The 26,067-nt window shown below is 46.0% G+C and overlaps 1 protein-coding gene across 1 annotated transcript; it reads right to left on the bottom strand.

Moving 5' to 3' along the window:
• Positions 1 to 769: 769 nt before the first annotated feature.
• Positions 770 to 24,313, bottom strand: AP5Z1 (adaptor related protein complex 5 subunit zeta 1). The gene is made up of 17 exons (XM_061599793.1): positions 24,098 to 24,313; positions 21,107 to 21,244; positions 18,557 to 18,743; positions 18,098 to 18,242; positions 16,451 to 16,560; positions 15,383 to 15,551; positions 14,527 to 14,667; positions 14,038 to 14,075; positions 13,790 to 13,952; positions 12,675 to 12,853; positions 11,723 to 11,865; positions 10,849 to 10,995; positions 10,001 to 10,112; positions 7,961 to 8,058; positions 6,758 to 6,890; positions 5,058 to 5,272; positions 770 to 1,442 (listed from the first exon to the last, which is right to left on the bottom strand). Exons 1-17 carry the CDS (start codon positions 24,136 to 24,138, stop codon positions 1,172 to 1,174), a joined length of 2,430 nt encoding a protein of 809 aa, XP_061455777.1. The 5' UTR covers positions 24,139 to 24,313; the 3' UTR covers positions 770 to 1,171.
• Between the last annotated feature and the right edge of the window lie 1,754 nt (positions 24,314 to 26,067).

Genomic DNA, 26,067 nt, shown 5'->3' with positions numbered 1-26,067 from the left:
CCTGAGAGGATTCCAGCCGTGCAGAGGGAGGCAGAACAGACAAAGAAGCTGCAGTTTTACTTGGCAACTAAAGGGCCAGGGGACTGATCAACGGGCAGTTTCCCCCTCGCTCCCCTCACCCTCCACAAGAAGCAAGGAATCTGCCTCACAGCGAGTCAAGCCACGAGTCTGTCAGCAGCGGTTCTCCGGGGCTTCAGAGCGGAAGCCTCTCCCAGCCTGACCCGAGGATGCTGCTGGGGATTGAACCAGCGACCTTCTGCACGCAAGGCAGGTGTCCTGCCACTGAGCTACACGCCTCCATGTGAAACTGCTTTAGGCCAAGTCAGAGGATCAGACCATCTAGCTCAGCGCCAACTGCTCTGACTGGCAGCAGCTCCTTGTGGTCCTGGGCAGCGGCTTCTTGCTGTCCTGCTTTCAAAAGGAACCTTCTGCATTTGCTCTGTCGTTGGGCAGCGGCTGGGGGAACAGCCTGGGGAGGAGAGCAATTTCACTCTTTCCCCAGCCTTTTTTGGTTGGTGAACAGAACTTTGCAGAGGTTTCTGTTAGTCACAAGTAACTTTAGCTGGATTGACACTCCTGCTTTTCTCAATCAGCTCAAGCTAAGAAGAGCAGAAAAAGGAACAGGGAGGGGGGCTGGTTGAGAGTTACCCGGTGTGGTTAACTGGAGGGTAGAAATGCCTCCCCTTGCTATCGGGAGCCGGACAGGCTGGCCTCCTACAAGAGAGTCTGGCTGCTCAGATCCCAAAGACACAGCTGAGAAGCAACAGATAAAGGAGGAACATTCATGTCACCTTCCCGTGCCAAATCAATGTTTTATTTATAGGAGAGCCCAGCTCCAACAGCAATGCTTTTACTGAACAAGGAAACCATCTATAGGGATGGGAAGTCTGCAAACTATTTGGCCAGCCAGGCACTCCCAAGTACCCAGGAAGTCAGTTGGAGGGGGGAGGAGTTACCTGAAACGATGGGACAAGCACAAATCAACCGAGTTTAGGAAGGGGAAATTGTTCAGCTTGGTTGATTTCACTCCTCTGCATTCGTTCACAAATCTTTCCATCGGCGGGGAAATCTGCCCCACATTCTTCCAAATACTGCCTAATTCCCAGTAGCCCCCCACAATGGATAGCCCTTAACACTGCATTTCTGTCCAAAGGACTCAGGTGCCCTTGCCTTAGCCAGGAGCAAAGCTAGTTCCTTGTTCTAATAGCCGGCTGGTTGTCTTCATGGCAAGTGGCAGGGAAACGTTTGTGTCCTGGTGAAACCGGGGGCTTGAGACCTCGGAGGATGGTGTCAGCACAAACTGAGCCACGCTGGGCATTTTCAGCACATTCATCAGCTCTGTGGCCCGCGTCAGGATTGCGTCGGCATCCTCAGCACTGTAGATGGAAGAAATCGCTGGGTTCTGCACAAATGTCCTCATCTTGGACAAGAAGAGGGAAACCCTGTGCGGAGATACAGAACAGTGGCACTGAGCGGTCTTGCAAGAGGCATGGAGGGAACATGCCAGCTCTTCAAGGCTTCTGGGCAAGCTGGCTCACCAAGCCTGGTGCTTCCCCCCTTTGGAGTGGGGCTGTGGGCTCCGTACGGAGGGAGGCCTTGGCTGCATGCCTTTGCTTGAGCCAAGAAAGGGGACTTTGAGAAGTTGAGCATGGTGCTTCCGGGCAGACAAAAGGAAATAATTATTCACACAGCACATTGTTACACTATGGAATTTGTGGCTGCCCATTTTTAAAGGGAATTAGATAAGGCTATTGATGGCTCCCAGTCACGATGGCTGTGTACTGTCTGCAGTATCATAAGAACATAAGAACATAAGAAGAGCCTGCTGGATCAGGCCAGTGGCCCATCTAGTCCAGCATCCTGTTCTCACAGTGGCCAACCAGGGGGAAGCCCGCAAGCAGGACCCGAGTGCAAGAACACTCTCCCCTCCTGAGGCTTCCGGCAACTGGTTTTCAGAAGCATGCTGCCTCTGACTAGGGTGGCACAGCACAGCCATCACGGCTAGTAGCCATTGATAGCCCTGTCCTCCATGAATTTGTCTAATCTTCTTTTAAAGCCATCCAAGCTGGTGGCCATTACTGCATCTTGTGGGAGCAAATTCCATAGTTTAACTATGCGCTGAGTAAAGAAGTACTTCCGTTTGTCTGTCCTGAATCTTCCAACATTCAGCTTCTTTGAATGTCCACGAGTTCTAGTATTATGAGAGAGGGAGAAGAACTTTTCTCTATCCACTTTCTCAATGCCATGCATAATTTTATACACTTCTATCATGTCTCCTCTGACCCGCCTTTTCTCTAAACTAAAAAGCCCCAAATGCTGCAACCTTTCCTCATAAGGGAGTCGCTCCATCCCCTTGATCATTCTGGTTGCCCTCTTCTGAACCTTTTCCAACTCTAGAATATCCTTTTTGAGATGAGGCGACCAGAACTGTACACAGTATTCCAAATGCGGCCGCACCATAGATTTATACAACAGCATTATATCAGCTGTTTTATTTTCAATACCTTTCCTAATTATCGCTAGCATGGAATTTGCCTTTTTCACAGCTGCCGCACACTGGGTCGACATTTTCATCGTGCTGTCCACTACAACCCCGAGGTCTCTCTCCTGGTCGGTCACTGCCAGTTCAGACCCCATGAGCGTATATGTGAAATTCAGATTTTTTGCTCCAATATGCATAATTTTACACTTGTTTATATTGAATTGCATTTGCCATTTTTCCGCCCATTCACTCAGTTTGGAGAGATCTTTTTGGAGCTCTTCGCAATCCCTTTTTGTTTTAACAACCCTGAACAATTTAGTGTCGTCAGCAAACTTGGCCACTTCACTGCTCACTCCTAATTCTAGGTCATTAATGAACAAGTTGAAAAGTACAGGTCCCAATACCGATCCTTGAGGGACTCCACTTTCTACAGCCCTCCATTGGGAGAACTGTCCGTTTATTCCTACTCTCTGCTTTCTGCTTCTTAACCAATTCCTTATCCACAAGAGGACCTCTCCTCTTATTCCATGACTGCTAAGCTTCCTCAGAAGTCTTTGGTGAGGTACCTTGTCAAACGCTTTTTGAAAGTCTAAGTACACTATGTCCACTGGATCACCTCTATCTATATGCTTGTTGACACTCTCAAAGAATTCTAATCGGTTACTGAGACAGGACTTTCCCTTGCAGAAGCCATGCTGGCTCTGCTTCAGCAAGGCTTGTTCTTCTATGTGCTTAGTTAATCTAGCTTTAATCATACTTTCTACCAGTTTTCCAGGGACAGAAGTTAAGCTAACTGGCCTGTAATTTCTGGGATCCCCTCTGGATCCCTTTTTGAATATTGGCATTACATTTGCCACTTTCCAGTCCTCAGGCACGGAGGAGGACCCGAGGGACAAGTTACATATTTTAGTTAGCAGATCAGCAATTTCACATTTGAGTTCTTTGAGAACTCTCGGGTGGATGCCATCCGGGCCCGGTGATTTGTCAGTTTTTATATTGTCCATTAAGCCTAGAACTTCCTCTCTCGTTACCACTATTTGTCTCAGTTCCTCAGAATCCCTTCCTGCAAATGTTAGTTCAGGTTCAGGGATCTGCCCTATATCTTCCACTGTGAAGACAGATGCAAAGAATTCATTTAGCTTCTCTGCAATCTCCTGATCGTTCTTTAGTACACCTTTGACTCCCTTATCATCCAAGAGTCCAATCGCCTCCCTAGATGGTCTCCTGCTTTGAATGTATTTATAGAATTTTTTGTTGTTGGTATCAGAGCTGCTGTGCCTCCGAATACCAGTTGCTGGGGAACGTGGGGTGTGTGTGCTATTATTATTATTACTACTACTACTACTATTATTATTATATACCCCGCCTTTTGGCCAAAGGCCCTCAAGGCGGTTTACAAAAAAACACAAATATAAAAATGCATCAATAAAACAATACAAAATATAAAATACAATCTGCAAAAATTAAATAATACACATAATAGCTCTTAATGGTGGTACAAGTAACTGCATTTTCTGTGTTAAATTCCAGTCTCCTCAAAGCCAGCTGAATTGCATTTGCAACCCGGTCTATAGTTTTGAGATCGTGCCCTGCTTGTCTGGTCCAATAGCCAGGCTCTCCTTATGCCCTCAAGAACCAGGATTGAGTTGGGAGCAAGGATTCAGGCAAAAGATCATATGAGGGTGGCTTATATTACAGCAAGGCATTGGCCACATCTAGTCCAACAATATCTCACTGTGGTGGGGAGGCTTCAGGCTTGCAGGATCTACTTTGTATTCTACTATAACCTTGAGGTCCACCAGGCAGAGCCAGGTGCAAAATAGCAGCTCAGGCAGGCAAGCAAACACCCTGAGGATGAAGGGCCGTGGTGCCTCTGAGCCCCCCTCTGTCCAGGAATTTGTTCAGCAGTAACAGAAACAAGAGCAAAAGTTCTTTCACAGGAAAAGAAGCGCCAGGCTTCCAGCAACTTAAAGTGGGAGGGGCAGTTAGTTATTTCCATTGCTCAACAGCAGGGAGGCAGAGATCCTTCCGAGCCACACAGAGATCTACCACTAGGCCCTGATCCAGTGGCAGCCACAGGGCTGCGCAGGCCTGGCTTCCTCACACCACAGGCCACTGCTGGTTACCAAAGGGGAGGTGGGAAGGGCAGCAGGGAGCTTAGTGTGGGGGCAGCGGGGGAACCAACCTGACACTCCCACCAGATCCATTTTCTGCCAAGTCTAAACAGCTGTCCCTGGATTAGTAAAATGACCAAGCTTTCCTGCAGAGCTTGGAAAAGTTACTTTTTTAACTACAACTCCCATCAGCCCAATCCAGTGGCCAGCTGGCTGGGGCTGATAGGAGTTGTACTTCAAAAAAGTAACTTTTCCAGGCTCTGTTTTCCTGTCCCCTAAGATCCAGGAGCTTGAACCTGTGACCTTCTGTATCATGCTGGCTGGCCTGTATGCTTTCTCACTGGGCTGTGGCCCATCCTTAACAACCGACATCCTCACCAGTTCTCACCAAGGAGTAGGTGCGGATATGCAAGCTAGACTGAACATTCAGCCATGCCCCTCCTCAGGTCCCCATTTCAAACCTTGGGATCAAGTCCTGGCTGCGCGATGCCAGCTTGGTCAGTGCGGTCATGAGGACAGCAATAATGCGGGGTGAGTACTTTGGGATGGTGGCTAAAGGCCGCAGCTGGGTGATCTCAAAGAGCATGGCCTCCAGGACTTCGAAAAACTTGTTGATCTGCTCAGCAGTGCACCTCTTGTCATGCAACACAGACGCATATTCGCCAATAGCCCACACCTGTTGGAAGACACCGCCATTCAGGGGGGATACACATCTGCATGCATATCTTCACAGCCCTAAGGGCTAGAAACTTGATAAGGAAGCAGTTAACAAAGCTTATGCCATTAGGGTTGAAAATCGAACTGAAGGCCCAACTGTTGCACCTGGTGCCTCCTTCTCTGACGCTGGACAGTAGGAGTAGTCTTCCTAGGGGAAGGGAGATGATGCTGGCTGCAACTCTCCAGGGCCTCAGGCAGATCTTCTGAGGCCATGTGCCAGGGGAGACATAAGCGGTTCCGCCACTATTGCACTGTACTCTAAAAATGTAAACTGCATTGGGGATCCTTCTGAACTGAACAAAAGGATATATATAAATTACACAAACCAAAGATTTTAATTGGCCAATGAAGTTGAGTGCCAGGGTGGTGTAGTAGTCAAAGTAGTGGACTACAATTCAGAAGACCCTGGCTCAAATCCCCACTCAGCTAGGAAACTCACTGGGCAACTTTAGGCCATTCAACTCTCTCTCTGAGCCTAACTTACATCACACAATTGTTTGGACAATAAAGGATTGGGACCCTGAGGTCCTTGGGAGAAAGAAAGAATTTAAATAATAATAAGCAAGTCCACTAAATGCAGAGGCAAACTTTCAAATTGTTCAGAAACTCCAAAAGGTCAACTATATTCTGATTATTTTTGCTCCACTCTTTTTTGCAAGTGAAGTAGCTTACAAAATTGAGATATGCACATTGCCCAACGTCTGTTGGGGATTATGCATACTGGCCAGAGAATGTACAAAATCCAACCAATACATGCACATTTGCCAAGAACTGTTGGAGATGTATATTCAGTTGTGTAGTCGCAAATTCAGAAGTGCAGGGTCCCTTCATGATAGTCACAGCCACTCCCCCCTTTTGTGCTGCTGGGTTGAGAGAATGAGGTCCTTGTTAATGCCTTCTCCCATGACAACAGATGTTCCTAAGAGCTAATCAGCATGAAAGGGGAGTGTTAGCTGCTAAAAAGAGTCTTCTCAGTGGCTGACTCACCTCCTTTCACTCTGATTGGTTCCAATCAGCAGGAAAGGACAAGGAAGCATGTTAGAAGATTCTTCTCAGTGGCTAACACACTCCCCTTTCATGTTGCTTGATTCACAGGATGCTGGAGAAATAGGGACCCTGCTCCCAAAAAAGTAAGGGCTAAGACCCCCTGAGACCCTGGACAACTACACCCTAGTGTATATTGACCAAGAAATGTGCACAAAACAAGGGAAGAGGAACCTGTAGTCCTTCAGGTATTGCTGACTCACACTTCCATCAACCCCAGCCATGCTGAGCCTCATGGTCAGGGATGATCACGGATGATGGGATCTGGAATTTGACAACATCTGAAGAGTCACAGGTTCCCCACCCCTGACTTAACAAATGCCATCTGTATCCTACATAAGAATGTGCTGGTGGTGGCGAGGGAAGTCCTATCTGCTAGAGCCGGTGGATTTCTCCTTACCACGTGGGTGAAGAGGTCCTCTTTGCTCTGAATGTTGGTGACTGTTCCCGAAAACTCCAAAAGTTGCTTGGACAGTTCCACCACCAGTGAAGGGTGCAGCTTGCATAGAACCGGCAGCTGACAGCTCATTACCCTGCCACGTAAAAAGGACAGCCAGGATACCAAAGGCTCCATGGAACCCAGGTTCACAGCCCCCAGCACAGAACAAGGCTCCCAATACAGCATTTGGATCAGCTTCTACTTCTGAAGAAGTTTTCAGCAGGAGACGCCTTGGGTGGCCTGTGCAAGGCCCTCATGGAAGCAGAGGCCTTGCCACAACTCTCAGAATGGAGACCCTTCTGCTTCTGGGCACGAGAATGGCTTTGACTGATTGCTAAGACTGCAAAGCCCAAAGGATCAATCTGTTGCATTCACTGATTTGAAACACCCTTGATCAACGAAGAAAGGTGTGCTTGGTTAATTGGGCAGAGCAGATTTTTTAAAAAATTGTTATTTTTTAATGTAAGAGTGTATCAAAAAGGAGCCCTGGGCTCCTGCTGGGAGGAAGGGCGGGATACAAACCAAATAATCAAAATTGCAGAGGGCAAGCACCATCTTAAAAGGCAAGTTTTTTTGGCACCAGGTGAAGATCTTCCTATTTGCCCTGCAGGCATTTTAGATTATAGATTAAATTTTTTTGGACTGTAATTTTGAGGTGATTTTGTTTGCCTGTTTTCTTTCATTGTATTTTGTCATGCATACTTGCCAAGTTTTAAATTATATTTATATGTTGTATACATTGATTTTATTCACACATTTGTACACACCACCCTGGAACCATTTCACAAAAGGCAGCTAAGAAATATTTTAAATGAAATGAAATAAGAGGCATTCTCCCTTTTCTCTCTCTGTGTCACACCCAGGAGCGAATGCCTCTTAAGATGCTCCTACTGCATGCTACAACATATGTACACATGATCTAAAAACGAAGAAAGCATGCTTCTTATTTCAGAAATATTTTTTCCAATATGCAAATGTGGATGACAGATTGAAACTCGTATGATGAATCAATTTTTAAAAATCAAGTTGCAGCCCTAATGTTTCTCCAGCATTACCTACGGACCTATTTCATCCAGGAGCTTCCGTCGCTATCAGGGCTGAAAACTCCCCAGTCTGGAGATGACATGTTTTGCCCTTCCCAGCCTGAGTTGAGCTTACACTCACCTGTACATCTCTGCCTTGAAAGCTGGGATTTCATAAAGATGGTCGCTCCTCTCCAGGATTGCCAGGACCAGCTTGCTTGCAAGAGCCCTGTCTGCAAACTGGAGAAGCAGGGAAGAGCATGGACTGTTCCAGTGACTTAACTTAGCAAGGGCAGATTGGAGATGCCTGAGGAATTCTGAAGCTTCACCTCTGGCACTCATCCTGTTGACTACTAAAATAAAAATCTACTGGACCAGTCTACCACGCATCACCATTTTGGCCTGATGAAAACATACCACTGCACTAGGGTTAGCACTAATCCTGGTTTATGACCTTGACTCTGGTTAAGATCCCAAACGTACACTGAAGTTAGCTTAGTGTGCCATGGTAAACACTGCACCCGGAGGGCTTTGTCCAAGGCAACACTAGAGACAACTGCTTGTTATCTGGCAAGGAGAGTGGCTAAATAAGCAGGGAAACTGCTTTATCTGAGGTTTGATTGGTGCAGATATAATACAAACCAGGCTTTACCAACACCCTTCAAACTATAGTTTCACATCCTGGTTGGTGGCCAGTTCTTCACTAACAATTACATCATGGTTAAGTGATATTATACAGCCACGAGAGTGGTTGTATACTATAGGCAGCATGGATTTTTTTGCATTCCGCAATGTTATTGTCATTGGTTCCCCAATACGATTCTGATGCTTCCCATAAGCTCATTTCAAAACAAAACTTTACAAAACTTATAGTCTTGAACTTAGAAACACTTGCTTAACAACCCTCTAAATTTTCATAGAGATATAAGAGAATCAAGAGTTCAAAGTATAAAAAGAGAGAGAGAAAAAAACCAGACCCCTTTGGGACTTTTTACTGTCATTCTCATAATTTGTTGAAATTAATTAAAAATCAGCCATGTTCACAGAGTACCTGTAATCCAATTACTGACATTGCCCCATACTCTAACCTTCACCTTCTGCAATTTAAAAGTTTAAACAATGCCTAGCTGATTTTTAATTAATTTAAGAAATTTAGCATTGAACTCAATGATAACGTCGGGCATGCTCAGTAAGAACCAACTGTCAGTGTTCTAAAAGCCAGACTCGCAGCTGCTGGGCTTGCCTAATCAGAGGCCCACACCCACGCCAGGCTTTATTCCACTTTAGACAGTCCTGGCTTCCCCCAAAGAATACTGGGAAGTGTAGTTTGCAAAGGGTGCTGAGAGGAGACTCCTATTCCTCTGACAGATCGCCAGTGGCCAGAGGGGTTGAACAGTCAGCTGCTCTGACTAAAGCTCTGTGAAGGGAACAGGGCGTCTCCTAGCAACTCCAGCTGTAGATGTTCTCGACAATACAGAAGTGAACAAGAAAATCACATTTATGTTTAGAGGTGGTGTGGCCTAGTGGCTTGAGTATCAGACTTCGGCTAAGGAGACTCCAAGTTCAAATCCTGATATAGCCCCAAAGCAAGCTGGTAACAGAACAATCCAGTGTAGCGAGTCCCATTAATCCTATGCATGCTTACTCAGAAGCAAGTCCCATTACGTTCAGGGGGCTTATTCCCAGGTAAACATGCAGGATTAGCAGCACCACTCACTCTCTCTAAACCCAAGTAGTTCACAGGGCTGTAGAAGGAGTAGTGCCATCATGCTGTGCACAGCAAACACCTTCCTAGTGTACACACTAGAGTCTGAAACAAGAGCTGAATCCAGAGCGACAAAAAAACCCTTAGGCACCTTAAGTATTGGATGCTGTTGCCTAACTAGATTTTTATAAAAAAATATAAATGTACTGCCTTCAAGTTGATTCCGATTTATGACGACCCTATGAATAGGGTTTTCATGAGGCTGAGAGGCATTTACTGGCCCAAGGTCACCCAGTGAGCTTCATGGCTATGTGGGGATTCAAACCCTGGTCTCCCCGGTCGACGTCCAGCACCTTAACCACTACACCACACTGGCTCCCTATATTTTTATAGCCTTAATTTAAAACATTCACTGTAACAGGCACGTCTGCGGGAATGTAACTGAAGCAGACCTGTGCAGGAGGAACCAAACCTTACCTCGGCTACTACTCCAAAGAAGAGCTGCAATAAGACAGGGACACTCTCAGCACACTGAACAACACGAGGGGAGTTGGCCATGGAGGCCAGGAGCTGGCGGAGGCCAGTCAACCTGTTGACCAAAAGAACTGTAATAACATAAGAAGGACGAGCTGGGACCAGCTGGGCTACATTGTGCAGCAAGTGACCTATGTTATCCATGTCTCATAAGAACATAAGAGGAGCCTGGCTGAATCAGGCCAAAGGCCCTTCTAGTCCAGCAATGAGTTCTCACAGTGGCCCACAAGCAACAGCACTCTTCTCTCTTGTGATTCCCAGTATACTGTCTCCAGCGGTGGAGGGAGGCAGAGCATAGTCATCATCGCTAGTAGCCACTGATAGCCTTATCATCCATGGATTTGGATGGCTTTAAAATCATTGCTGCCTCCTGTGCAAGTGAATTCCATAGTTTAACTATGTGCTCTGTCAAAGTACTGGCTTTACCTGTTGCTTGTGTTGCACAAATGGGTTGGGCCTACCATTCAGGTTAGAATACAAGCTCAGCTGTTAAATTTCCATAGCTGAATGTCAGCTCTGCCACCTTCACATCTGGTTTGTATAGCTTATGGCTCACCCTTAAACTCTCAAAAGTGAGTGGCTGCTTTGCCTACGCTTGCTAGAGAACTTGACAGTGAGCTGACTTAGATCCAGTCAATGTCTAAATCACAGTTACTCCTTGTGAAAGACTTCAGCAATAGTAACCTTGTTATTCTGCTGTAAGATGCCTTGAAAACTCTGGTTAGCAGGCGAGATACAAGTAACATCAAATAAAATAAGAAGAGGACTTCATTTCAGTGATAGTCTCCTACCGGCTAGGATCTCCAGGAGCTGACTCGACCTGAAGGAGATACTGGAAGAGGCCCCTGTAGTCGGGATGGCGGAAAGCGTCCAGGTACGTGGCTGGCTTCAAAGCGGGGTCCAAGGCAGGTCTCTCCGACATGGGAGTCAGGACAGACCTAGTGACAGATTAAAGACACACACACACACACACGCTTCAGTACACTCTGCACCATCCATTAAAAACGCAGAGGAATTGGGCCAGGAGAAGAAAAAAAAAAAACCATTCCTATAAGCCTATAAAGGCATATTAGCTCAGACTTGCATTTAAGTGCTGGCCAGGAATTTGATGCAGAAAACCTTCCCAGGCCTCCAGAACCAGCAACTCTGACAAACTACAAGCACGCAGCAGAGCAGCCACGATGGGTCTCAGTGGACGACTCTGTGTCCTATCTGTGTAGTCTGCTTAGAACCAGGCCTAGGTGTGGTTTGCACTAGCCTTGACTGGACCCCCAAATTAACAGGAGGGGATTACTTGGCTTCCATCCTAGCCATGGAGAAAGGAAAGGTCCTTTCTCTGCAGCCAGCATAGGGATGCAGATTGCTCCCCCCCCTCCTGTGGCAGCCAGTTTGGTAGAAGGTTTTTTTACTAGCCTACTAAGAGTTAAGAAGCCCATGAGTCCACACAGGCCACAGAAAATTGGGCTTTTTGCTAGCTTATTTGCATGGCCGCATGAGCTTCCAACACCAACCTTTGCCCTCACAAAGTCCACCAGCCCCTAGTCTAGATGACAAGAACAAGCGCTATTTCTTGAACCACAGCCTGTAGTGCAGGGAAAGGAGTCTGCACAAGGCATTGCTGCTCTGAGCTATCAGGGACTCAGCCAAGGGGAGGAGAACAGTCACCTCAGCTGGACATCCAGCGCCGCTGCTAAACAAGGCAAGTCAAGCAGCAAGTGGAAGATCTCCATGGCCGTGTCGGTCCGAAGCAGAGCTGGCAAAAGGTCCATATACTCAGTGACAAGGGCCGGGCTGTTCCATGCCAGAAACTACAAGGGGAGGCACGAGAAACAGCAACAACTGAGATTCCTCTCCCTTCACGTCCCATTGTAGGCAGAAAGCAGTGCTAATGTGGGGGGTGGGAGGGGAGAGTGCCTCCCCTATGACTGAATGATGCTTCCTTATACTGTGTCTTGGTCTATCTAGCCCAGCCCTGCTCACTCTAACTGGAAGCATCTCTCCAGGGTCACTGTATCATAGAATAATGGAGCTGGAAAGGGCCTAGAAGGCCAATGAGTCCTACCCCCTACTCAATGCAGGAATCCACCTTCAAGCATCCCTGACAGGTGGCTGTCCAACGGATTCTCACATGCCTTCAGTGTCAGAGAGTCCACCACCTCCATAGGTCATTGGTTCCATTGTCTAACTGCTCTAACAGTTAGGAAATTCGACAGAAATCTGGCTTCCTGCAGCTTAAGCCCATTATTCCATGTCCTGCACTCTGGGATGATCGAGAAGAGATCCTGGCCCTCCTCTGTATGGCAACCTTTCGAGCACTTGAAGAGCACTATCGGGGGTCCCAGACAAGGGTCTCTCCCAGCCCTACCTAGAGATGTTGCAGACTGAACTATCCAATCTATGGCTCTTCCCTGATAGTTATAGATAATCACACAGGCTTCAGCAACCCTTCCCCCAGATTTCATCATTCCTAACAGGGCCCTAAGAACGAGCCACCAGGCGGCCATCTTGTGAACAAGCTGGAGCCACTTGCATATCCTCCAACAGGTTCTGACCTTTGCCACTGAGGGTGGGCTGGGGACTCCCAACAAGGCCTGGTGAGAGTCTTGCTACATGGTACCTTGAAGAGGTTTGGGATGTTCTGTTGGAAGATGCTGAGGTTCTCGGTAAAGAACCGAATGTTGTGCCTGCAGAACTGAAGAAACTCAAAGGCTAGCATCGGACTGTGGAAGAGCTGAGCCGGGACTTTGGTGAACAGGTGCTTGTAAACAGCTTCGGAGTCCACAGCTGCTGTTTCACCTGGGTGTCAAAGATACAGCACAAATGCACACACAACTTTACCCCACCCGTTAGTGTGCCTCATCCTCCTGTATTCAGCCCTGGGGAACTGGAAACTCAGGGTGGCATAGACCTGCCCTTCTAAGGTATACATCTCTTGGAAAACTACAACATCCCTAGCCAACACACCTAGCCTGGAGGCACATTAACTCCCATCCCTTTCAAGTCCACAATGTGAAAACTCCTTTGACATGTCAAGTCTACCAGAGATAGACGGAGCAATCTCCTTTTTAATCAACACCCTCCCAGCCTCGTCTCCAGCTCCAGAAGGTGTTAAGGGCACCTTCCTGGCTATGTGAGAGCTGATTGGCAGAACCTGGCAGCTTGTCACTCACGGCCACCCAGGCTAAAGCATTAATAAATATGGAATGCAGTTCCTTTATTCTATGGCCACCACTTTTGACCATCCAAGCTCGCTGTATGCTTAATCTACCTGAGTGACCCCTGCATGTGCAAGGATTTGGACTCTCTTCTAAGGGCCTCAGCATAGGTTAGCAAGCCTCGTAACGTTTATTTTCTCAAAGCATCTGTCTGCTTCCCCTTTGTCCCTTGTTGCTATTTTCTAATGAAACCTCTTTCTTAATTTAGGCCTGATGTCTGTGACAAACCCAAGGGAAGCCATCTCCCCGCCTGGTAGGCTTCCTGCTTTTGCCTAGAGCGACATACAAAGGCAAGGAAGTTGTCCCTTGACCCCAGGGCCAGGAAGCTTCTAGGAGGTTGCCGCCTCTCCCCAGCCAGGTCTTGGGCTTGTATCTCTGGACTTCCTCCCTGGCCAGAGTTAGAGGGAAAGGGAGATGGCAGAAGGTGGCTACGAACAATGCAGACGCATGCACAACTGGCCTACCTCACAGGGCAGTTGTGGGCACAGCTTCGTTACAGCCCCCCGTCCTGACTCACTGTGATTCAAGAAGAACTGGGCAATAGGCAGCAGCACCCTTGCATAGGAAAGATCTCCGCTGATCCGGCTGTGCACGTTCTTTAGGCAGGAGAGGGAGCGGTAGACGTAGGAGGAGTCCTGCCTACAAATGATATCCATGACGGTGATGGCTTCGATCAGGCACTGCGGGGGGTAAAGAGAACGGCCTCTGCATCCACAACTCCAGGATGGCTCCCCAAAATGCCCCTCCCTCCCGGGGACTACTTACGGCTTTCTGCAGCTCCCCATCAGCTTTCTTCACAGCTCCTGGCAGGCAGAAGAAAACCAGACTCAGCGGCACGACAAGCTGCAGGTGGTGAGGAGAAGGAGAGGCTGCCGCCGTGACTGCCTCCTCCGGCTGCCGCCGCCTCTCCAGCATGGGCTGGAACTTCCCTCCCCTCACAGAAGGGGGAGGAGCAGCCACCAATGCGGCAAGCGGACAGCAGCACCACCTCGTCATAAAGAGGAAAAATGCCCTGTGGCACCGTAAAGGCGGACACATTTCGTATTATGGCAGAAGCCGACTTTGCCAGGCACCTGAGATGCACTTCCTCATGGGTGGAGTCCATGAAAGCTTCTGCCATGATGGATTTCTTAAGTCTTTAAGGTGCCAGAAGGCTCTCCGATTCTTTTTTCTGCAAGAGACTAACAAGGCTACCCCTCTGGCTATTTATAGGCCACACACACTTTTGACTGTTTTAATGGAAAAGGGACTCACGGCGGTTACTTTGCTCTATAAGTCGCTGGCAGTACTCAAAGGCCTTTTCCCGCAAGCGCTCTTTTGGAGGAAGCAGGCGGCTGGAGGTGGAGGTGACAGAGACCATGGACATGACAGAGCCATCCACCTCTGATTTATCATCTGCAAGGAAAGGGACAAGATGGGGCAACAAGTCACGTAAGTGATAGATTAGCAACACACATTCTATCTGAATTAAAACTGAAAGCAGAGTTCATTCTTTCACCCAAGAAAGGTTACTTTTAAGACCCTTGGATGGTAAAAACTACCCAGCCTCAGAAAAGCCAATCCTTTGCACCCACCCCAATGTTTCTGCATGAGTCACTATTCTTGGTGTGGCTCCTCCAACGGCAGAGCTGCAATTTAATGATCCAATCCCACCCAGTGCAGACACAAGGCGTAGCTTAGCCGCCCCTGTGAGAAGCCAACTGGAAGGAGCAGAGACTTGTGCAGAGTTGCAACAGGCAACCTCCTGCAAGGGCAGGTAACTCTATTGCTTCTCTGCACAGGAAGTGATTGAATGATCCAGCCACACTCAAAAGAAAGATATGGCAGGGTGCATCCACCTCCAGCACAGCCTGCCTGGAAGAGGCCACCAAGGCCAGAGCAATATCCTGCCAAGAAGTAACCTCCTCTGGAGTTTCATGGGAGTAAATTGCTACTTAACTCCCTTCACTTGCAGTTTCCTCAGGTGACTGTTTTGGGAATAACCAGATTACAGTATAACGTTTTATAAGGCCCTATATTGAAACAAGGGTCACGAGACTCACGGGTCAAATCAGCCACAGCAAAGGAAAAGTCATGCTCTCTCTCCACTTTTAATTCTCCAGACCCTTACCTGAATTTGGTCCAGTTGCTCCATCACTTCCATAGCACAGCAGCCACTTTCGCAGCATGGAGAAGGCCTGCATGTTGAGCCATTGGTCCTCTGTGTAACACTGGCCGAGGGAAAGCACGGTAAAAAAATCTGTGGTGGCCGTGCCATCCACCTCCATGATGGGACCAGGCTGGGGGGAAAGAGAAAGAAAGAGGCAGGGTGAGTTGCAGGACTTTTTAAGCCACAACGCAGAAAGCAGAGAAGTAGGACGCCTAAGACCAGGTTTAAACAGCAGTTTTCTGCTAAGCGATACCCACAATAGCCTAATGACAGCAGGCAGCTTGAGGCTATATAAAAATATACCGATGTCTTATGATTTTAGATATATCGAACACATATGTGCTATCTAACTTATGCTACACACACACCATCTTTTATTAGGCTACTTTACTTAAGTTGTCATTTTTAAAATGTCTCAAATGGTTGCAAAGCCTCCCTTCCCAACCTGCAGTTCTAAAGGCTTGGAGCAGGTCGCAGAGGCCAAGCAAAAACCCAGGCTGAAGCGGAGAACAGCTGATGAGGCTCCCTGAACTCTCACTGCCAAGTTTAACCCTTACACAGCTGCCGAAGCAAGTGCTTGGCCTTGGCCTTTGGCAAATGCACAGTGGAAGGGGAGATCACAGCCAGGCCAGGGAGAGGGGACAAAGGTTGTAAAGAATGCCCCCCCTTCATTCTCTGTGCTGAATTTATGCAGGCAGGGGAAATATCTGCATCAAAATGGACCACATCGATAGCTCTGGTTGCTGAGTCGTTCTCCCTTTCAGAACACGAGGGAAGGGCCAAAACAAAACATTACAATTTCTGAGAAGAGGGAAAAGGACACGTTTGCCACCAAACGAGAGAGACGTTCTGCACCAAACCCACCTGGAGTTAACCTTCTGCGTTTCTGGCACAGTCCCTCATGCCCAGCCAAACCTCAGCCTTCCCACATATGCCCCATGCACTAGACCCAGAGGGTGACTCTTCTATATACCCTCTCAAAAAAAGCCCCAGCCTGGGCCTGAGCCCCCTACGACTACAGTTCCACACCTGTCTTGCTCTGGGGTTGAAGAAGCCTCCTGAAGAGTGGGGAACTCCTTGCTGAACACTGGCATACCTCAGCCAATCCACCATCCTTTTGCTGAGCAGATTGATCTGATCTATGGAGCCAAAGCAACACAGCCCGTCACAAAGACACAATGATGACAACCGTGGGGAGGCTTAGGAACCCCACCATCAGCCAGTGTTGGCTCCCCCTGCAGCTTCGTCTCCCCCTGCTCTGCCAAAGGGAGAATCTGGTCCTTGGGCCGGGAGCCAGAAAACTCTGCAGATCAACGGAAGGGCAGTTCCTGTGGATATACATCTTTAACATCAGAGCCTTCTACCCCAAATATCTGGAAATAAGAGGGTGGGACTGGGACTGTTGTCAGGGACCAGAAGAGACTATCCCTCTGCAAGAACCCCCAGCATTTCCTAATTACATTGGGTTGGATCCAGTCCAAGTTGGTTGAATTTAGGTGCCATTAGTCAGGTCTTAAGTCCCTCCCTCTGAACATCAAGCAGGCACCCTCTGGACTGAGTTCCAGGCACTTGCTGGAAACATGCCTCTTCTCCCAAGCTGTTCCTGCACTTTGATCAGCTATGAGTTTTGATGTCTGAATGGTTTTTATATACATGCTCCATTTTATATTTTTTATCTAATTTATGTTGTCTACTATTTAGATACTTTTCTTTTGATTAAGCGATTTGTTTAATAATAAACAATGCATACATTTGTTTGTTTCAACAGGAGCTAATTTCATCTAACTTAAAAGTGTATCTGGCAATGGATTTTAACTGTAAGATGCTTCAAGAGCCAATACTGGGTGAAAACTGGGGAATAAACAAACAAGCAGAGCTAGCCGTAGAGTTTAAGCCCTTTCCAAGGGCACAAGCCTTTTAACGCTTACTCTGATTTATTTCTGAGAAAAAAATGCACCACACTTGCAACTGAGATTTGCACAACACTTCTGTGCATGCTGCCACTCCCTCCCTCTTTCTCTCCACAGGTCCTTCCAAGGTGCAGAACTGCTCCTCCAAAACCGTTCACCCTGTACCTCTAAAAGCTTGTTGCTGTAACAAAACCTGACGTAAACATATTGGGTGACTCTTAACAGCGACAAACTGAACAGAGCAGCTACCTGTTTTATATATTGGCAGTGTTTAGGTCCCCCCCCCCAGCTTTATGCGGTCTGGTGCCCTCCAGATGTTTGGATTACAACTCCCACAATCCCCAGCCAGCACGGCCAAAACGTATGGAGTGCACGATGCTGGGGAAGGCTGATCTAACTGGCCTCCTAACTGCTTCCTCGTAGATTGGGATCTACTGGTGATTTGCAGTAGATTGGCATGGGTCTCTGACTCCCAATTGTCTAGCAACAGCAACAACAAGATGGATTTTCTTACCCAAATGAAGCTGTTTAAATGAAGAAAGCTAACTAGGACTGAAGTGTGTGAAAGGACTTTCAGCTCAGTTCAGCTCTGGTACAGAAAACAAATTCTTGGGCTCAGAGACATCCTTTCATTCTGAGTGAGTGTCTTTTGCACCTGGCTCTGTTTTAGTAGATTTTAGGGTTGTGGTAAGAAAACAAAGTAGGTCCCACAAGCCTGACGTCTGCCCATCCCTGCTTGATGGAGTTCTAGGATTCTTGTACTTACCTTCACTAAGGCTCATTGGTGCAAAGCTGATGACCTTTGACAGGAGAGGGAGAAGGTGCAGAGCATTCTGACCTTCAGGAAGCCTGCCTTCAAGGATTTTCACCACATGGTGTCCCACAGCCTCTGCCTCTGCCTTTTTATTGCCCTTTGGATAAAGCAAACATCTGAAGGCACAAGAGCCACAGGGGTTAAACTATTTGAAGTTTACCAGAAAGGCATCTGTCCTCTGGCCTTGTATTTAGGAGCCCAGTGAACACCTTAAAAAGCTTAGGAGGTCCAGAATTTGGCAAATACCAGATCTCACCACATGGGGGAGATTTTTTAAAAAATGCCAAGAAGAAAAGGCCCTTCACAGTGACTTTACCATATCAAAAATCTAGATGTGAAGCGGGCCACAATCAAAGTGAAACGAAAACAAAGAACCAAACTCTGTGCTTTCCAAAATCATGGCTCACTTACTTGGGCTAGCATGATGGAGAATGCTAGACTCAGGAGCTTGGTGTCCTGGATCTTATCCCAAGACATAGATAAATCATTGCAAGGAGACATCTCTCTCAGGATGGCAGCGCAAAGAAACTGCACTTGCTCAGGAGACTTTGGCAGATACAACACAGTTTGCAGAAGTTCCACAAATTTGCCATCCACCCTACAAAAAAAAACATCATCATGGTAAGCAGCCAACACAAAACAAAAGAAAGCTAAAGCTGCGATGATCCCATATGCACTTGCTTGGGAGTAAGTCCAACTAAATGCAATGTGTCTTATATCTGAGTAGTTATAGTATATCACTGCATGTGAGATGCTTTAACATTTCTATTTATATTCAACTGATTTAACACCAATATAGGCCTGTCTGGGAATTAAGATCAATCAGAGGCCTTGCTCTCAGTGCCAACTTGGCAAGAGAGTATGAGAGACAGATGGCCTTTTCTGTGGCGATGCCTCAATTCTGGAACGTCCTTCCAACTGAAATGGACAAGGCTCCTTGCCTGTGCATTTGTCACCTGAAAGGGAAGACACTTTTATTTCAGTGTAACATCTAATTTAATGGAAGCATGTGTGGACATCACCTTAGCGCTGAGTTCAAATGAAAGATTGTAGTTTGTTTTGCTCCCAACAAACCATAATCCCTGGTTCGAGCATACTGCTAAGCTAGGGATCATGGTTTGTTTCTCCCCAGCACTAGTGGAGAGAAGTGAGGAAGGTACAATTGGCTTGCACATAGCAAACGATTAACTGTAGTTGCCTGAGATGTCTGAACGAAGATGTATTGGAAGTACTAGTCATATTTTGTGATTGCTTTTGGAAATTGTTTGTTGAACTTGCATTATTATTAATTACATTTTATGTTTTGTTATGTTGTACACACCACTCTGGGTACTTGTAGTAGAAGAGTGGGATAAATAAATAATCATCACTATTATGTGACTACAGTTTTTTTTGTATATTATTTTTATTAACTTTCAACATATAGAAAAATGTGAAAACTGTTACGTTATTACGTGATGCTCTCCCATGGACACTCCTCAGCAAGAGGCATTTTTGGATCTTATACCCCCGTGGCTCTCAAACCTTTCCCCCCATGGACTACTTGAAAACTGCTGAGGGTCTTGGCAGACCATTTCCTCCTCCTTGTAGCAACTGTAATGCGCTGTGCTAGATACTGTGTGATTTTTAATTGTATTCTTGATTCTTTTATTTCTTAAACATATTGTATTATATTGTAATGCTATATAAGAAATAAAATAATCAAGAAGAATACAATAAAAATCACTATGGATATTTAATGCAATGAATATGCTAGCTCCTATCTTCAACCACAGATCCACAGACAAACCGTGGACCACCTGAATGAAGTTCATGGGCCACTGGTGGCTCACAGACCAGTTTGGGAAGCCCAGTTATATCCCAACAAAAGTGTCAGTCCCAACAGTTTTCCAGTATATTTTTCCACTGCCTTAAATGGATGGTTATCTGATTTAGTAAACAAAAAATATGTCATTTTAATATTATGCTCTAAATAGGTATCTGGAAAGTTTTCCTGAGAGCCAAATACAGTTGAACTGAAATATTTAATATGTTTTCTATCCTTCAGCTAAGACAAAGGCACCATTGGATAAAACCCACTAACTGCAGAATACCTGAAGAGCTGTGCACAGAAATAAGTAAGCTTCCTGAAAAAGGCTGAGTACAACTTTGGTTTTAGATTTGAGAAATACTGACAGGTATGGGAGCCCTCAACCACTGAAGAAATAAACAAAATTTCAGCCTCCATAACCTTGATTAAAAATAGATACCAGAAATGCCTTCCAGTTGCCCAGGCTGCAGTCCTGTATCCCCTGACCTGGGAGTAAAACCCACTGAGCCCTATGGGTCTGTAGACTCATACAGGGTTGCACTGCCAGTCCTCAGAAAGACAAACTCCATACCTTCCTTTTTATGAGAAACGCAGCCTGCTCCCAATTCTAGGAATACATGGGCATACACAGGGAAAAAATGACAGACCCTTTAAAAGCCAAATTTTATTGCATCCTATGTATTTTTTTATATGTTGAAAGTGCAGAAACATACATATTAACATATGTTAGGCATATGATTTAAGAGAAGAGTCTTCTGCTTGAATTTTTTTTAAAAAATCTTAATACAAGAACAGAAGAAGAGCCCTGAGGCTGGATCAGGCCAAAGGGGCCCCATCTAGTCCAGCATCCTGTTCTCACAGTGCCCAACCAGATGCCTATGGGAAATATCTATAGTCTACTCTAAAACAAAGACGAGGAACCTGTGGCCCTCCAGATGTTGTTGGACTACACCTCCCATCACCCTTAACCATTGGCCACGCTGGCTGAGGAGCACAGCAGTTGAACAACATTTGGAAAGCCTTCCCTAAGTAAAGAATGCCACTCACATTGCAGATCTATAGAACCACTGATGGCATTTCGTGAACTGAGCTATGAATATACCATAGGCATCTGCTTGGACCCAATGAAATGAACATTTGCATTCACTTACTTCCGCCCATATTTCGTGGCTGAGATGATCAGGAAGAGTCTTTGCAAGCTATCAACAGTTTCATTTCCGAAATCTTGATTTTGAAGAAAGCCTGCGATTCGCGAAATGAATTTTCTCAGTTCTTCATCCTGGATCTCCCTAATAGCAAAGAAGAATACAGAGGTGAAGAAATCCCAAATTTGCGAAAGCCCAAGTCAGAGCTTTTCCAAGCACAACAGTAGCTCTCTGGCAAAGTACATGCTCTGCAAATGTAAGGCTCCAAGTTCAATCCCTGGTCATTCTAGTCTGTTGTTCGTAAATTGCAGGGCTGGGAAGGACTCTGCCAGCAACTGCAGCACTGGGCAGCACTGGGCTGGATGGCTCAATGGTCTGACACAGTACAAGATAGTCCCATATATTCTTATAATTCCATTATCTACCAATGTGGGGGCAATGTATATGAGAGATCCTTGCAGGCTTTTTAGAGGCATCTGGTTGGCCACTATGGGAACAGGATGCTGGACTAGATGAGTTGCGGCCTGATCCAGCTTGTCTTATGCTCTTAGGTCCCGGGTGTGAAGGTAAGGGGGAACTCTCCAAGTTTCTCAGTGAAAAGATAAAAAGTAACTTATTTGAGGAAGATCAAAGTGAAACTAACTCAACATAAAATTTGCTACATGAAATTATCACAGTTTTTTCAGCAACTCAGCACAACAACAAACAACAACAACAAATCAGAAGCCAACTGTTGATAAATATGATAATGAAAGTTATCTTAAAACTGGAATGTTTCCAACATCTGCTGAAACAGTAAGTCATCGATTCCAGAAAAGTTAGGCTGTTACCACAAACATTACACTTTTGTGGCACCTTAAAGGCAAAAGTATTGTGACTTAAACTTTTATTATGCTCAGCTGGCAAAACATATATGCATTAGAGAGAGAGACAGAGTTTTGAAAGCAACAGACAAAACTTCACCCAAGCTTGCTCTGGATCCCTATAAGGATTCCGTTAATCACCTAGAAGCACATACATGTGATTAACAAAACAGAGGTTTTTATTTTACTAGCAAAATGTTTTGACTTCTGCCTTCATCATTTCATCATTAAATGAAGACCTCTGAGCATTCCATCCTCAAAGCTCTTTTACTGTCACCTTGGTAGCAGCATCTGTATGTTACCAGCTGATGAAGGTAGAAGCTGAAATGTTTTTATATATACTTGTATCATATGCAAAGACATATGGTACACGCACACCATCCCAGGATTCAGAGTAAGCTTGTGTACAAGTACTGTTTGATGCATTAAAATTGTATGTGGCATACATATACATACACACACACACATACTACGGAGTTGAAAATCAGAACTGGGAAAACCCAGGTCCAAATCTCCACCAGGCCATAAAGTTCACTGGGAATAATGGCTCAAAGTAGTACTCCCCCAAAATAATTAGTCACGCTACATGTGCATCAAATGGGTTGAATCCAGATGAAGTCATACTTAGAGAAGATCCACTGAAATCAGTGGGGCTTAATCAGTGGGTCTATTTTAGGCATGGCTAAGTCTGGATCCATCCTAAGGTGTATTCCAACAAAATCATTTTACCCTAATAATGGTCTTTGTCATTAGTGTCACTCCCCTAAACTAGTTTTCTCTAAAATCCCCCTTGTGTGTGGGCCAATTATTATCTCTGAAGTTGCTGTGAGGATAAAATGGGTGGAAAGCATCATGTATGCCAGGGAGTGGGAACCTCCAGCTCTCTGGATGTCCATTATCATCAATCCTAACCAAAATATGGGATGATAGGAGTTGTGGTCCAAGCATCTGGAGGGCCACAAGTCATCCACCCCAGCATCAGACCAAGAGCACATCTAGTCTAATGTCCAGTTCTGACAGCGGCCAACCTGATGCCTCTGGGAAGCCAACAAGCAGGACATTAGCACAGTAACCCTATCCGCCCATGATCCCCAGAAACTGGTATTCAGAGGCATGGCACCTCTGATCCTTGAGGTAATATGTAGCCATCATGGCTAGAAGCCAGTGATCTTGGAGGAAGGTAGAAGAATCAGTCAGTGGGGCCAAAATGCCATCAAACGGAAGACAGCTGGTGTGCATTGATTTATTACATTGATATCCAACTTTTTGTCCAAAGAACTCAAGGTGCTGTACATGCATCCCCTCCCCCTCACTTCCTCATTTTGTCTTCACAACCCTGTACAGTAGATGAGGTTGAGAGAGACAGTGCCTGGTTCAAGTGTCACCTAGTGAGCTTCCTGGATGAGTGTGGGATTCAAAGAAGGGTCTCTCCAGTCTCAAAAATCCATATGCATGTTTTGTAAAAACATTTGTAAAACTAACCAGAAAAACAAATTTATTAGTACAATTTAAAAGCCTGTTTGGTGATGGTGATTCTGGCACATCATAACAAAAACATCATGATTAATTTAACAGTTGGAGCCAATTCATCTCCTGAATGACTTCACAGGTTCACTCTGCTTTAGTACTAAAATGACCAAATTATAATCCCATTTTTAAATGAAAATTAATCTGAAAACAATTCAGAACCATTGCTTAGAATGAACCTACCTTCTAATGAAACCTACATCTCTGAATACATATTAAGATTACATTAAACCATAATTTACTTCTACTAAAAAACGATGATTAAATAGAATCTTCTAGTGATTGAAACCGTTAAAACGAGTCCTTCAGAGAAGCGACTTAAATCACGATTTAAACCACTCTGTAAATCAAAGTGATTTGATTCAATTCGGTTTAAATCAAATCAGCCCCGCCCTCCAGAGGTCTTGGACTCCCAACTCCCACCCTGCTGGCCTGGGGCTGACGGGGGAGGGGGAGGGCTGGCGACCAAGACTTCTGGAGGGGAGCCCAGGTTGGGGAAGGCTGCCCCAGGTGCCAGAGCTGCTTCCCCTTTCCCGTCCCCTCAGCGCCTGCCAGGAAGAGAGGAGACGGGAGACTGGAGCCTCCTTTCTCCGCCTGCCTCTCCTACCTGGCCTGGCGCAGGAAGCTTTCGGTGCCCGCCGTGTACATCCTTCTGTTTCTCCCCACCAAGCCCGAGATTACGGGGGGGGGGAAGGGACACAGTCAGCCCTAAACACGAGGTCCGTTCACTTCACTCTTCCCCCATCTACTTCCGGACCATTCTCGCTTCCTCCCCGCCGGCCACTTCCGGGCATGCGCATGGATCCATTTTAACATCCGCCCGTGTGGAAAACGACTCCCTTAGCGCCAGGGTTCCGCAAAGCGGAGGGTGTTCTGGTGCGGCATCTCTTCCACGGAGAGGCGGTTGCTGTTTTGGAGATGGGGAGAAAAGGGGGTGGAAAGAGCCTCGGTCGTTAGAAAGGGACGTTGTAGGCTGAGTGGAGGCACCGCCTTAAAAACTAGCTGCGGGTGGGGTTTCAGAATGAACAGAGGACTAGGAACTTGAAAGTGCAATCCTGTAATACACTTACTCAAAGAAGTAAACGCTATTCAGTTCAGTGGGGTTTACTCCCAGGTAAGTGTGCATGGGATTGCAGCCTTAGTTTGGGAGTGCTGGGATGGAAAGAAGTGGCATTGCTGGGAAAGGACAAAATAACAGAGTTCGGGTTATAGCATCATTGCAGAAGTTAGCACTGCTGGGTTAATGATAATTCCTTCATAATATTTATTATATTTATACCTTTCTTCCAAGGAACTCACAGTACAGCAGTGTACATGGTTCTACCCCCATTTAATCCTCACAACCCTGTGAGGTAGGTTAGGCTGAGAAGTGGTAGGGACAGGCCCTGAGCTTCACAGCTGCCTGGAATTTTGAACCCTGTTCTCCCAGCTCTGGTCTAGGAAAGTGGCCACTTGGATAATACATTTGATGTATTAAGGTTGACTTATACTCTGCCTTTCTGCCACCTGCAAAATGGAAACTCTGAAGCTGGTTTAAATGACAACCCAATAATAAATCAATACAGTGAATCAAGAAGTACAAACAAACCAGTTAAAAGGAAATGGAAAGCAGCAATTAAAACAATACACATTAAAACAAATACAGAACAGATCCAAAATTAAACCAGTGAGAATCTTGCATAACAGGTAAACATAAAGTTTGTGAGAAAAGGAACAGATTCAGGAGGTGCCAGAAGATCACCAGTAAAGTAGGAGGCGACTGAACTTGCAGAGGCATGGAACTCCGTATCTGCAGGGCCATTGTGCTCCAATTTCTGGGTGCCACAACAGAAAAAGGTCTTCTAAAAAGTTGCTATTGCTCCATGCTTATTCCACCTGTTTCTCCAACTTGCTCAGACCAACATGGCCTTCCTCTTCCACCTCTTTGTTCTCACAACAACCTGTGAGGTAGCTGAGGCTGAGAGATGATTGATACATGGTCACACTCCCAAGGGTTTGATGGTTACTACCAATGTGAACCCAGTTTTCACCAGTAAAAGGCCAGTATGCCATCTACTACAATACACTGGGGGACTCGTGTCACAGCATATGCTATCTAGCTATTCACAATATGTTCTTAATTCTATTTACCAGAGGCAATCCTTTTGCTTATTTTATTTTTTGCCCTGCTCTTCAGCCAGAAAAGCTTCCTACAGCAGCTTGCAGTTCAGTTAAAAAACAGGAGGCTCCCTGCCCTCGGGCGTATAATTTAAAAGACACAACACAAAATAAAAAAGGGATGCAAACTGAGGAGCAAGCAAATCTGTGCACCAGTTCTTAAAAGTTATTGCTCATATAGCCAGCTGGGATGGAAACAGTTTAGGTAGCGGGATGGAATGGCTGCCATTAGGTGATGTTTAAGGGCAACTGGTCTTTTAGCAGAGCCAACGTAATAGCCCTCCTTTCCTTCCTTCTCTCTGTCCTGCAGTCTGATGGCAATATAATGCTTTTCCTAAATGCTCAACATTTTCTCCTCAATGCCTACAATAAACATTTAAGGTAGGCTAGTATCTATTAACCCCTACATTACAGAGAGGA

Source organism: Rhineura floridana, chromosome 17, assembly GCF_030035675.1.
Source record: "Rhineura floridana isolate rRhiFlo1 chromosome 17, rRhiFlo1.hap2, whole genome shotgun sequence".
Lineage (NCBI taxonomy): Eukaryota > Metazoa > Chordata > Lepidosauria > Squamata > Rhineuridae > Rhineura > Rhineura floridana.
Note: the sequence above shows the minus strand (reverse complement) of the source record. Positions and strands in the feature narration are given on the sequence as shown.